This window comes from Ovis aries, chromosome 14 (genome assembly GCF_016772045.2).
Source record: "Ovis aries strain OAR_USU_Benz2616 breed Rambouillet chromosome 14, ARS-UI_Ramb_v3.0, whole genome shotgun sequence".
In the NCBI taxonomy this organism is placed as follows: domain Eukaryota; kingdom Metazoa; phylum Chordata; class Mammalia; order Artiodactyla; family Bovidae; genus Ovis; species Ovis aries.
This window is the reverse complement of record NC_056067.1, coordinates 23,671,040-23,685,605: the sequence shown is the minus strand read 5'-3', so window position 1 is coordinate 23,685,605 and position 14,566 is coordinate 23,671,040. Positions and strand designations below refer to the sequence as shown.

The following is a 14,566-nucleotide window of genomic DNA, read 5'->3' as shown; positions in this document are numbered from 1 at the left end:
CCGGAAGAGCACCAGGAGCCTCTGGCGGCAGGAAATAGAAAGGCGGTTTCCTATCCCCAACGATCCAATCACTGCTGGGATAGCTGCAGTATCTGGAGCTTCCATTGGTAAATCAGGTACTGGTTCCGCCTTCCTTTACCTCAGTGCTTTCTACTGGATAGCGGTAGGGAAACACGGGAAAGGAGGCATTCTGGGAATTATAGTCTCCTTAGGAAAAGAGCTGCTACCTCAGAGTGCCGTGGGTGTTGTAGCTAGCGAAGAGATGAACGGAAAGCGGCCTGCTGAGCCCGGTTCTGACCGGGCGGGGAAAAAAGTAAAGAAGGAGGTGATGGCTAAGTTCTCGGATGCTGTCACAGAGGAAACTTTGAAAAAGCAAGTGGCTGAGGCCTGGAGTCGCAGGACGCCATTCCGCCACGGTAAGCGGGCGCTGTGAAGAGGGAGGCGCAGCGCCGGGTTGGGGGCCGCTGAAAAAGTCCTGGCAGTCGAGCAACAAGGCTACAGTACAAGAGGCTCTTGGAGAGAACGTGACTTTGGCCACCTCCGACTCTCCTGCCTGGCCTGCTGTCGCTTTTTAATCCAAGTTCTTTTAGCTTTAGAAATCCAGTAGAGAAAGAAATGTAGGCCAGGAAGTTTCAGGAAGTAGACGGCCTGCAAATTGGTGGAAATTCTGAAATTAAAAATTAGCGAATTAGCACCTTCTTCAGTCTTTGTGCGTCTTTGGGCAATGAGTTCAGCTCCTTACTGTGTAAACTAAGATCAGTTCAGTAGCTCACTCGTGTCCGACTCTCTGCGACCCCATGAACTGCAGCGCTCCAGGCTTCCCTGTCTATCACCAACTCCCAGAGCTTATTCAAACTCATGTCCATCGAGTTGGTGATGCCCTCCAAACATCTCATTCTTGGTCGCCCCCTTCTCCTCCCACCTTCAGTCTTTCCCAGCATCAAGGTCTTATCCAATGAGTCAGTTCTAAGTATCAGGTGGCCAAAGTATTGGAGTTTCAGCTTCAGCATCAGTCCTTCCAATGAATATTCAGGACTGATTTCCCTTAGGATGGACTGGTTGGATCTTCTTGCAGTCCAAGGAGTCTTCTCCAAACCACAATTTAAAATTATCAGTTCTTTGGCGCTCAACTTTCTTAATAGGCCAACTCTCACATCCATACATGACTACTGGAAAAACCATAGCTTTGGTTAGACGGACCTTTGTTGGCAAAGTAATGTCTCTGCTTTTGAATATGCTGTCTAGGTTGATCATAACTTTCTTCCACGAAGCAAGCGTCTTTTAATTTCATGGCTGCAGTCACCATCTGCAGTAATTTTGGAACCTCAGAAAATAAAGTCTCACTGTTTCCATTGTTTCCCCATCTATCTGCTGTGAAGTCATGGGACCGGATGCCATGATCTTAGTTTTCTCAATGTTGAGTTTTAAGCCAACTTATGCACTCCTCTTTTACTTTCATCAAGAGGCTCTTTAGTTCTTCTTCACTTTCTGCCATAAGGGTGGTGTCATCTGCGTATCTGAGATTATTGATATTTCTCCTGGCAGTGTTGATTCCAGCTTGTGCTTCATCCAGCCCGGCATTTGGCATGATGTACTCTGCATATAAGTTAAATAAGCAGGGTGACAATATACAGCCTTGATGTACTCCTTTTCTTATCTGGAACCAATCTGTTGTTCCATGTCCAGTTCTAACTGTTGCTTCTTGACTTGCATACAGATTTCTCAGGAGACAGGGAAGGTGGTCTAATATTCCCATCTCTTTAAGAATTTTCGGTGCTGTTCCCCGGGCCGTTCACTGCAGGACCGACTCCGGTGCCCCCGCCGCCGGCAAAGCCGCCACCGCCGCCTCGGGACCGGCTGTATGGTTAGGCCACAATCTTCAATGAGTAGACATATTCCTCAGTTCTGTGGTGTTCTCGGTCACACATTTATGGAGTTTCTGAAGGGCAGTGGAGATTACTGCCAGGCACAGCACGACCTCTATGCAGACAAGTGAACTGCAGAAATTCGTTACTGCTCAACCAAGAAGCCCCCATAAGACTGGTTAACCTGGACACAGAGGTGTTGAATTGAAATCCACAGAGCATTTTTATACAAGAATTCTGATCTGGATGGGGTAAACCTCAGTGCACTTCCTTTCTATTGCCTCAGTATTACTGGATTGAAGAATTGCTGCTTCTTGTTAAGAGGTTCATTCATTCATTACTCCCAACTTCATACTTAAAAGCACTGAGAATTTCAAGTGGAGTATATTAAAGTTGACTGTGTTTCTTTGCATCATTTCTGTATTCAATTTTTTAAATTCTTTCATATCCCTATTGAGTGTTTTTTAAGTAAATTAACATGGCTCGAATGAACCTCCCAGCTCCTGTGGAAGTTAGATACAGGAGCATGAGATTTCTTATTACACACAACCCAACTACTGCAACGTTAAGCAAATTTATAGAGGAACTTAAGAAGTATGGAGTTACCATAATTGTAAGAGTATGTGAAGCAGGTTACGACACTACTTTTGTGGAGAAAGAAGGCATCCATGTTCTTGATTGGCCTTTTGATGATGGCGCACCACCATCTAACCAGATTGTTGATGATTGGTTAAGTCTTGTGAAAATTAAGTTTCGTGAAGACCCTGGTTGTTGTATTGCTGTTCATTGTGTTGCAGGCTTTGGCAGAGCTCCAGTGCTTGTTGCTCTAGCATTAATTGAAGGTGGAATGAAATACGAAGATGCAGTACAGTTCATAAGACAAAAGCGGCGAGGAGCTTTTAACAGCAAGCAACTTTTGTATTTGGAGAAGTATCATCCTAAAATGCGGCTGCGCTTCAAAGACTCCAATGGGCATAGAAACAACTGTTGCATTCAGTAAAACCAGGGTGCATGATGCCACTGATTGGAAGTGGAACCTGAGATGGAATGGAATTTGTCGTACATAGTAGATAGCCCGGTTGACTTGGTGAATAAGTCTGATGAAGCTTCCATAGGAGTGGTGAAAAGCAGTTTCACCAGGCCATAGGCCTGGCAGAGTTGTAGTCTCTGTTCAGGTTATGATCAACCTATTTGGATACTAGTAAAGAATTCTTGCTGCTCAGCATTGAATATGTGCTTATAATTTATACCAATTGACCTTTCCTGAAATCATGCAGTATTGAGTCATGTCATTAAATCTGTTTCCATGCCAGAATCTTACCAATATATAAGAAATTTAGAAAGACTAGGTGCCAAAATACCCAGCACAATACTTGTATATTTTTAGTATCATATAGAACAAATCCCAGGAACTATGAACACTGGACTTATGTGGTTTATTCCTTGCATCATTTCAAACATAGAAAATAGGGCCTATGAGGTTTGTTTACTCACAGTATGTTTACATCTCCCACATTCATACCAGTATACATCAGATTTGCTCCCTTTTTATTAACCAAGTCTTACAGTGATTATTTAATATCTTTCTATAAATCTCATTTTATGTTGTAGAAGGCCTCCATTTTGAAAATCTACATTGTACAGAAGCACATGTCTTTAATGTCTCCAGACAAAAGCCTTACAGTTCATTTTAATGTTTGCACTTTGGGGTGCAACTTACAGGGAGGGCCTGAAAAAAGAATGGGAGGGGGCTATTAAGTATTTTTAGTAAAATGTTGCCTTTGTCTCGTGCAGAACATGTAGAATATGTGCTTTAATTTAGTAAATATTTTTTTAAAGGTAGAAATACTTTGTTACTGTAACTAAAACAATTCTTAAATCAAGATTTCTGAAATTCTTGTAATTTTTTTTCATACTTACCTGAAGTTGTTTACCAACTTAGTTTTGTTTGAAGTGTGATTCCCAGCCTCTCTTGCAAAAAAAGTGGGTTTCTGCTAATGAATTGAGCAGACATTTAATATTTTATATACCTTTTGAGCTGTATGACTTAATATTTGGATACTTGACAATTTGTTTTATTATGTAATTGATAAAATGGTGATGTGTATTAACGTTAGCTCAACCATATATTTATACTGTCTGGGAACAAGTTGTTATAGTTCTGTGGGAGAAATAATTTGTCAGTGTTCACCAGCTTGTAAAAATCTAGTGCAAGAGCTTAAACATTAAATAAATGATGATATGCATTTATCATCCAAAAAAAAAAAAAGAATTTTCCACAGTTTGTTGTGATCTACACAGTCAAAGGCATAGTCAGTTGGCATAGTCAATGAAGTAGATGTTTTTCTGGAACACTTTTGCTTCTTCAATGATCCAACGGATGTTGGCAATTTGATCTGGTTCCTCTGCCTTTTCTAAATCCAGCTTGAACATCTGGAAGTTCATGGTTCACATGTTGTTGAAGCCTTGCTTGGAGAATTTTGAGTGTTACTTTGCTAGTGTGTGAGATGAGTGCAACTGTGTGGTACTTTGAGCATTCTTTGGCATTGCCTTTCTTTGGGATTGGAATGAAAACTCACCTTTTCCAGGCCTGTGGCCACTGCTGAGTTTTCCAAATTTGCTGACATATTGAGTGCAGCACTTTCATAGCATCATCTTTTAGGATTTGAAATAGCTCAACTGGAATTCTATCACCTCCATTAGCTTTGTTCATAGTGATGCTTCCTGAGGCCCACTTGACTTCACATTCCAGGATGTCTGGCTCTAGGTGAGTGATCACACCATCGTGATTATCTGGGTCGTGAAGCTCTTTTTTGTACAGTTCTTCTGTGTATTCTTGCCACCTTTTCTTAATATCTTCTGCTTCTGTTAGGTCCATACCATTTCTGTTCTTTTGGTGCTTCTGTTAGGTCCATACCATTTCTGTTCTTATGGTACCCATCTATGCATAAAATGTTTCCTTAGTGTCTCTAATTTTCTTGAAGAGATCTCTAGTCTTTCCCATTCTGATGTTTTCCTATTTGTTTGCATTGATCACTGATAAGGCTTTCCTCTCTCTCCTTGCTGTTCTTTGGAACTGCATTCAAATGGATCTATCTTTCCTTTTCTTCTTTGCCTTTCACTTCTTTTCTTTTCTCAGGTATTTGTAAGGCCTCCTTGGACAACCATTTTGCCTTTTAATCTATACTATTTCTTGCCGGAAGCTGGCGTGAGGAATCCCACCCATGGCAAAGGTCATGAGGAAGGAAGCCCGACAAAACGCAGAGGCGTGATCTGGCTTCAGGGGTTCCCCCTGAGTTTTCCTGAACATCTACCCTCCAAAACCAGAGTCGGCCTGATTTTATTGTACTGTGCTTTCCACTCTTCTGACATTCTCTGGAAAAAGTTAATTCAGGGCTTCAGTCTCCTGCATATGAAAGGAATGTTTCAGCTCAAACCCCTCTGATGGCTCTCTAACTTGCCTGACAGGTTCCCCCGGACTTTTTACAACTTGTGAATTGCTCACAGCCCCCCAGCCCCGAGAGGCACAAAGCTTAAAGCATCTTAAAGATAGTCTTTTCTAAAGAGCTAAAAATTACATTGGTGACAGGTTTTCACTGTTGACTCAATGACTGCTGCCAGGCCTCCATATTCTTTATCTTTTAGGCACCTGGGAGGATATTAATCAATGTAATCGGGATGCAGAAATAGGAATATAGTAGTTTTGATGTTAGCAACACTAGACTTTTGAGTTAATTACTTTTCTCTTTGTTATAAATCACTGTACTCCTTTTACTTGTTATAAATTATATCCTTGCTATGTAAGAATGTAACTGTATTTAGTGCTTTCTGAGAGTGGCACCAGACTTTGGGAAGAACAACACTATTACCCTTATCAGAAAAGGGCCATAAAATGTTAATTGGCCTTCTGGCCAGAAGATGATGTAAATCACCTAAGACTTGTGTATACAACTAAGTATGCAGAGAAAAAGCCTGGTCTCGATAAGAGTCAAGGCTGCTGACGCTGCATAATTTTTCAAAAGGTATATAAGGCCTTTCCGGACAATAGAGGTGGGGCCAGTCGTTGGAAAGTCTGGTTTCCCCCATGTCTTCTTTCCTTACTCTATTTTCTGGCTGAATTCCCATCTGGGGCATGGAGGCTTGCCATGTCTACTTACTTGCCCCAGCTTCTAAGATCCATGAGAGAGGGAGCCCAAGGCGGGGCACTCTCTGCTATTCAAACGGACGCCGGTGGCCTAACGTAGATGGTGCAAACTTCTTGTCCTGATGTTTTATTGGCTTTCCACGTAAACCAAGTTATTCAGCCTCTTTTCGTCACTAAATTTTCCTACTATACTATTTCTTCTTAATTTCTTTTATATTTCTAAATAAATAAGTTTTTCCTCTCCTACTCCGTCTCCCCTTTGAATTCCCTGGATCCACCGGGGCAGGACCCTGGCAATTTCTCTGGGAAAGATGAGAGTGATTAATGAGCTAATGCTTGCATGTATCAATACATATTTTTCTGAGTAAGGACCAGTAAGCATTTGGACACCTAGTTGAGTGGCTTTTGCGCATTTTTCCTCTGAAGGTGATGCTTGTTTGTCCTGTGATAGCATAGCCAGAGCATTTGTTGAGAGCTACCTGATAGTAGGCACCTGGGCTTACTCAGTTTTGCAGGCCTGTAGTTCAACAGCATGACCCACGGAAGTAAACATGGTTTGAACAAAGGAAGGAACCTGCCTCAAATTTCATCCTCAGCTTCAAATATCACCTTGTAAGATAAGGACTCTGCTTAATGCATCATGCTTTTGCTTCTAAAGTTTGCCAGGTTTGTTGTTTCATTGGTTAAGTGCTTTAAGGAGATGAGTCTTGGGTGTTCCGGATGCACATATAAAGTGATGGCTTCATATTTAAGCTCTATACACCAGGGATTTTGTAGTTTCCTTCTGTGTGGGATAGAGATAGTGATGGGGTCTACCTTAAAACTGTTGAAAAGACTAAACAAGATAATACCTGTAAGCTTTACACTATCAGACCCTACTGTGCCTGGCACCTGGTGTGTGGTGGCGGCAGTGAGTTTTATTAGAGGGGTACATAATCTCTCCCACCAGACTTAGTGGGTGAAACGTTGAGATAAAACTCAAGGAGTTAGGGTTATGCCTGACCCTATTTAAATATATATATATATATAATGACTTCCTCTAGCAGTACTTTAGGGAAAGAAAAAGGATTGAAAAAAAATTTCCAGCCAGTATTGCTATTCTCTTTTTAATTTGCTACTTTCATTTGAAGTTTAGGGGGAAATGAATTAAGACTAAAATGCATTCAGCTGAGTAAGTAATCAGTAAACTAAAAAACTCTCCAAAAGAGCAGGAGTCTTAATTTAGTGACATCACCTATACTCATCTTAAGGCCTAACATTGTTAAGCACAATATCTTCGAAAAGTAGTATTAAGTGGGAAGAGAAAAGAAAAAGAACTTATAGTTCTTCCCCAAAATCTTTGATTTTAGGTGCTAAGTTTCCAAAAATTCATCACCATCCCTTTTGTATTCTCTCTGCTGTGCTGTTCATGAGTCAAAAATACAAGAAGTAAAAGTCACGGATAACACTTTCTTCCCAACAGAAGCCATTGTCATGGACATGGACCCCTTTCTTCACTGCGTGATCCCAAACTTCATCCAAAGCCAAAACTTCCTGGAAGGACTTCAGAAGGAACTTTTGAACTTGGACTTCCATGAAAAGTATAATGATTTATATAAATTCCAGCAGGTATTTATGCCCCTTTCACATTAGCTTTTCCACTTCAGAAAGTCGTTGTCCATAAAAATCATTCATTACCATATCGACTTGAGGTTTTAGTTTGGGTTTTCCACTGGGGGTCCTGGTCTGGTCTTGACGTTGTTAAAAGCATTCATTTATTTAACATAACCTGAGTGTTTACTATGTGTTCAGTTCAGTGGCTCAGTCATGTCCAACTCTTTGCGACCCCATGAATCGCAGCACGCCAGGCCTCCCTGTCCATCACCAACTCCCGGAGCTCACTTAGATACACGTCCATTGAGTCAGTGATGCCATCCAGCCATCTCATCCTCTGTCGTCCCCTTCTCCTCCTGCCCCCAGTCCCTCCCAACATCAGGGTCTTTTCCAGTGAGTCAACTCTTCGCATGAGGTGGCCAAAGTACTGGAGTTTCAGCTTTAGCATCATTCCTTCCAAAGAAAACCCAGGACTGATCTCCTTTAGGATGGACTGGTTGGATCTCCTTGCAGTCCGAGGGATTCTCAAGAGTCTTCTCCAACATCGCAGTTCAAAAGCATCAGTTCTTCAGTGCTCAGCTTTCTTCACAGTCCAGCTCTCACATCCATACATGACCACAGGAAAAACCATAGCCTTGACTAGACGGACCTTTGGTGGCAAAGTAATGTCTCTGCTTTTCAATATGCTATCTAGGTTATGTGTTAGGTGTTAATAAGTATTATGGGGGAGTCTTTGCCAGTTCCTGCCCTGAAAGCCTTTAAAATTTAAAATTACAGAGGTGGTAGTGATGGTGAAAGATAGTCAAGTACAGTAAGCTGATAAGTACATTTTGGGGAGTGATATAATAGAGTAGTGCACTGGAAGATAGTGTGTTAGTTGCTCAGTTGTATCTGACCCTTTTGCAACCCCATGGACTGTAGCCTGCCAGGCTTCTCTGTCTGTGGGATTTCCCAGGCAAGAATACTAGAGTAGCCATTTCCTTCTCCAGGAGATCTTCCTGACTTAGGGACTGAACCCGGGTCTCCTGCATTGCAGGCAGGTTCTTTACTGTTTGAGCCACTAACCAATTAAATTTTTGAGTTCGTGTCTTTTTTAGGTGGATTTATGTATTGTCATATGTCTTGTAGAGAGTTAGATCTAGTCTTTTTAAATTGGTGAACAATTGAATTTGACAGAAGACTAACTCAAAATCAAGGCTTGTTTTCCTGCTGTTAGAAGCCAGGCCCATGCTAGGTTTAAAAATATATAGGTCATTGGTTTCCCCAGTTTGGGAGAATATTTTTCATTGTGGGGTGTACATCACTCTTGGAGGTCTTTATAAAACCTTAAAGACAGTCCTTAAAATCATAAAAAAAATGAGGATGAAGAGCTATCTTGTTTTTTTTTTCCATTTTCCCTTTTATTCTAATCTAGGGTAAAAGTAACAAATTCCTCTGTCTTGCGTTTAGTCTTTTGCACTCGAGCTGGTTGTGTCCCCCAGTCTATCTTTGGGCCTTTTATATGTATGATTTAATCTGGTTAAATACACAAATGACGTTCTCTTTTTAATTCTGGAAATCTAATGAAAAATAGCTTGTATCCATAGTGAAGTTGTAAAAGTTAATAAAAATCATAGTCATCTATCTTTATAATTATATTAACTTTGATAACACTAGGCCTCTTTTGTTGATTTAGGGCTAAATGCATATCCGATTACTGAAATTGAGAAGCCAAATTGGTTTTTACTTAATGCAATTCGGTAGATGGAAAATACTTCTGTGAAGTCCATGAGAGGCAAAATAGTAAAAACGGCCCTAAGGTAACGAGGGAAAAAGAAGCAGCCATTACTTTAGATACCAACGGTGCTTAATGGAACTTGTGTGAATAATTTTTCACTATGCTCACTGTGGGACTTCTTCACCCGAAGACAGTAAATATAAACCTGCTTTCCATGTCCTGTCCCATCAGACTTCACTTATAGCCCTTTTTCTTTGCTTGTGCTATGAATTGACTTGATAATGGGGCCTATAACAACTTCCAGTTCTCCTGACCAAGTTAGTCATTAGGAGTGGCCTGATTTTTCCTTTGTTTTTCACTTTACATTCAGGATACTTTACGTTCACACTCATTTTCCTTCTGCCTCACTGGCAAGTCCTCCTTAGTTCCCTTCGGCAGGTCCTCCGTTGGTACCTGGCTTCTTAATGACAGAGTACTCTAGGACTTCGCCCTTGGAGACTCCAGGGAGTCTCATGGCTTTGCCTCCACTTTTGGATATCTGTTAAGTGTTTCACACTTTCAAAAACTAAACTTCTTGTCTTTTCACCCTAAATCTGCTCCACCTACAGTTTCCCCCGTCTCAGTTGATGAGCATCAGTCTTTCCAGTGACCCAGGCCAGAAACCTTGAGGTTATCCTTCATTCCTCGCTCACACCTCTTCTCCATTCCAGTGGAAAATTCTTTTGGATCTACTGTCAGAATATATTCAGAAAAATACACTTTTCACTTCCACTGCTAACAGCTGTCACCTGACCCAAGCCTTTTCTCTCACCAGGATTATCCTGTTGGTGGACTAACTACTCTCCTTCTTCTACCCTTGGCCCACATACAGCCATTGTGTTTGTTTAAAGTGTTAATGGACCCAAGAAAATTGAAATCATTTGCTCACATAAAAATTTGTACTCAGATTTCAAAGCAGCAATGTTTATAATAGCCAAAAAGTAGAAACACCCAGTGTCCATCAACTGATGATGAATGGATAGATCAAGGTGGTATGTCTATACAGTGGAATATTATTCAGCCAGAAAAAGGAATGAAGTACTAAATACTGCTGCAACATGGGTAAACTTTGAAAACAAGCTCAGTGAAAGAAGCCAGATACAGAAGGCCACATATAGTGTGATTCCATTTATAGGTAATAACCAGCAAAACGTATAGAGTACATTAGTGATTGCCAGGAGCTGGGGGATGGAGATGGGGAATGACTGCCTAATAGGTAAAGGGTTTCTTTTTGGTATGATGAAAATATTCTAGAATTAGATAGTGCAAGTAGGAAATGGCAACCCACTCCAGTTTTCTTGCCTAGAGAATTCCATGGACAGAGGAGCCTGGCAGGCTACAGTCCGCAGGGTTGCAAAGAGTCAGATATAACTGAGCATGCATGCATGATAGTTGCACATGTGAAAATACTAAAAGCCCCCTGAATTACATTCTTGGAGATGTTAAAATAGTAAATTCTATGTTACGTAAATTTCATCTCAGTTCTAAAAAGTTTTGTTCAAAATCTCCTTAAGGTTCTCATTTCTCTGAGCAAAAACCAGAGTGGTTGTACGTCCCCCATTACATCTTTGGCCCCACCTCCTGCTGCTTCCCTCCAACTCACTAAGCCACATCCTATGATTTCTTCAACAGGCCAGGCATTCTTCCCACTCAGGACATTGAATCTGCTTTGCTGAGATCTTCCCTGAGTACACTTCCCAGCTTCCTTCAAGCCTCTGCTGCACATGCATGAAGTCTAACTTGGCCACCAAATTTATATTGCAAGCCCTTCCCTGCTCTCAGCACTCCTGGTCCATCATACTCTGCTTTATTTTCCCATGACATTCCTCACCTTTTTTATTCTAATAATCAATTTGTAATGTTTATTGTCTTTCCCCCGCAAGAATGTATAAGCTCCACTATAATACTTTTGTAACTATTTGTGGAGTGAATAAGGCACAGAGAGGCTAAGCAGCATGCCCAAGTCACAGAGCTGCCAAATGGAGGGGGCCATGTGTCAACCCCAGGCAATTTGGCTTCAGAGTCCAGGCTTTTAGTGACATTGCTGGACTGCCAGCATGCTCCCTCCCTAAACTGCTCTGCTCTGTGCGTTTGATTTATGAAGGAAATCCTTTTTTTGTTTTTTCATGGTCAAGTCTGATGATCTGAAGAAGAGAAGAGAGCCCCACATCTGTGCTTTAAGGTAAAGGAGTACTCATACTTGCTGGGTGCCGAGTATGTGCCAGGCAAAGGAGTAAGTGCTTTAAATGTTACATCATGCCATCTTTATTGGCATTATTGTCTCCTTTTGTAGAGGAGGAAACAGAAAGTAAGTAATTTCTTCAAAGTTACCTTGGGGAAAATGGAGCCGAGATACAGATCCATGTCTGTCTGATTCTATGGCCAAAGTTTCCAGTGATAAAATGACCGTGTTAGTAACCAGGAAAACAATACTGGCAGTACCGTCTTTCACACTGTCAGGTTGACATATTTAAAACAAAAGTTCCAGTGTTGACAGAAGTGTAGATATACAATGCTGCAATTTTTCTTAGAAGATAGTTTTGAAAAATGTATCAAAACCCTTAAAATTATGCTTTCTTTTTGTAGTATAATTCCACATCCAAGAATTTGTCCTGTGAAAGTAAGGATGTGCTCAAAGATTCCATACAAGATTGTTTATCATAAGTGAATAATTACATACAAATTAAATGGCCATCCATCAAGAGTTATACAGATAATGGTACAGAACAAAGTGGAAAACTATATCGTTAAATAAGCAAGCTCCAGGAGTTGCTGATGGACAGGGAAGCTTGGTGTGCTGCAGTCCATGGGGTCTCAGAGTCAGACACAACTAAGTGACTGGACTGAACTAATACCATTAAATGCTCAACACATGAGTATAGTAGTTGTTTCATCAATTCCAAGACACTTTTTTTTTTTACATTTTAATCTTTCTGAGACTCACTATCTCACATAATTACTGTTTTGTCCCAGTTTAATTTACAGCGTTTTTTGAAGTGATTTATAAAATGTGATACTGCTGGCAAAGGCATAGGCTAGAAAAATATAAAGAGAAAGAAGTTAAAAATAGCACACAAGGTGTGATCTCATTTGAAAAAAAGAAACGTTTATCTGTATACCTATGTATATACAAAGAAAAAGACTTGTAAGAATGGTATGTTTAAATCTGTCTAATAGGATTAAATAGTGGCAGTCTGCACAGATTACTTCTTCTAAAACCTAAAATATTTGTTAACTGTAACAGTTCACAGTTATTTAGACCTTTTTTCCTCCATGACCATGCTTTTAGGGCATTGTCTCATTAGTTCACACCACGCCTCTGATAAGCATGTCTTTCCTCTGGGATTGAGTTACATTCTGTACCCAAAAGGTAATAGCCAGATGGTGTGAATGATGGAATTCCTTGTCTTTACAGAAAGGTGACCTTTTTTTTCCCTGTTAGGTTTTATGATTTCTCTCATGAATACTGTTAACAAATGAGAATGATGGCAGAAAATAGCCCTATAATTGTGACACCTTCATGGGATGACCAGAGGAAGAGCTTTCTATGGAATAAATTTATGGCAGCTGATGTTACCAGTAAAAGAGGGATGAAAGGCTTTGATAATATCAGTTGCATAAACGTTTAAGACTCAAGACTTTGACCACCCGCTTTACCTGAAGCCTGGTTTACAGTTTGCTTTGCTGGTCTATTCTGACTGCAACTCTGCCTGTAAAAGTTACATGGCACTTATGGTTGGACTAACAAGTACAGTATATTCTGGAACGTTCTGGATTGGGTAGTATACAGTATAAAAAGATATTTGGTAATAAAATTTCAGGGGATCAACCTGGAGACTTGATCTTTAGTTATTAACAGCACAATTACATTTTATGGGGATTTCAGTTATGTACATTTGAATTAAGATGATTGAAACAGTGTTTTCATGTACAAAATTTGAACTAGTATAAACCCTTTAAAAATATTTTTAAAAATATTTTCCCCAATTTTATGGAGATAAAATTGACATAAAAATGTTGATCCATCAAAGTTAACCTAATTTCAGAGTTTAGTGAGTCTTAAATTGTGTTAGAGTTCTATACAGAGCCACTTTAGCTGTAAATGGGAATGTTCAACCATCTTTTCTTTGGTATCATCTTAGTATCAGAACTTATATGAAAAAAATTTATTATTACACAATTAGCATAGTAGTCACCATTACTGTAGTTTAAAGTTTTTAATCCTCAACAGTGCTACCCACCCAAGTGTTCATTAAATAATAGAGCTAGTGTTAGTGCTGAAAAGCATGTCTAGAAGTCAGTAACTTTGGACTAGAACATTGGTATTCTGCTGTCAAAGGCCAGACCGCTACCATGATAGGGCAATACTATAAATTTAGGAGGAAAAAAATAAGCTGAAACAGTAGAACAAAATATATTACAGTAGAGAGGTCTGCATTTATTTCTCTGGGAATACTAGTCTTAAACTTGGCAAGTTTAAAGTGAAGAACATTCTCAAGAATGGCTCTTAAATTAACCAAAACCTGCAGGAAAAAATATTTATGTCATAGATCAAAATGGAGCCCCCATTATGGTGTAACAAGTTATTTTTTGTTTACATTCCTAGGAAAATTCTGTTTGAACATTTCCGGTCTTGGATTTCAGACATTTCCAAGATTGACCTGGAGTCAACCATTGACATGTCCTGTGCTAAATACGAATTCTCAGGTAAGAGAGATAAAACCTTGTTGTCGCTGAGATTTAAAGGCTTTAACTAAACGATTATGGGAAGACAGTGTCAGTGTTGCAAAATCCTAGACTATGTATCCCTTCATAGTGTTAGGATATTCTTAGTGAGGATGGCCTGACCCAGCTCAGATAGAGAAATGTCCATCTGGGAAGGTAGAAGGCAGGGTTCTCTTTGGGAGTGTGATGAGAGCTATGACTGTTGTAACCAAGCAAAGTTAGCGTTCCCACTTCACACAGAGCCAAACTTTCTTTCTTTCTTTTTGATTGTGTTGGGTCTTTATTGCTGTGCCTGGGCTTTCTCTAGTTGCTGTAGGTGGGGGCTACTGTCTAGTTTTGATGTGTGGGCTTCGCATTTGGTGGCTTCTCGTGTTGCAGTACACAGGCCCTAGAGCATGAGGGCTTAGTTGCTCCATAGCATGTGGGATCTTCCTGGACCAGGGATTGACCCATGTCCCCAGCATTAGCAGGTAGATTCTTAAC

General features: G+C 40.3%; 2 protein-coding genes across 6 annotated transcripts in view; both read left to right on the top strand.

Moving 5' to 3' along the window:
- Positions 1–210: 210 nt before the first annotated feature.
- The window catches only part of OGFOD1 (2-oxoglutarate and iron dependent oxygenase domain containing 1), a 34,749-nt gene continuing 20,393 nt past the window's right edge, over positions 211–14,566 (top strand). For 2 of the 5 annotated variants that reach the window (XM_004015002.5, XM_027977851.3), the window contains exons 1-4: positions 211–416; positions 7,472–7,617; positions 11,494–11,540; positions 13,965–14,065. In XM_004015002.5, coding sequence (XP_004015051.2) covers positions 263–416; positions 7,472–7,617; positions 11,494–11,540; positions 13,965–14,065 — 448 coding nt within the window. In that variant the 5' untranslated portion in view covers positions 211–262. Of the gene's footprint in view, positions 417–7,471; positions 7,618–11,493; positions 11,541–13,964; positions 14,066–14,566 lie in introns of those variants that run through there. The other 3 variants (XM_042231643.2, XM_042231644.2, XM_012189806.4) reach the window with 3 other exon arrangements.
- On the top strand, positions 2,344–6,255 carry LOC101118978 (protein tyrosine phosphatase type IVA 1-like). The gene has a single exon (XM_042231645.2). The coding sequence runs from the start codon at positions 2,344–2,346 to the stop codon at positions 2,863–2,865; it is 522 nt and encodes a 173-aa protein (XP_042087579.1). The 3' UTR covers positions 2,866–6,255.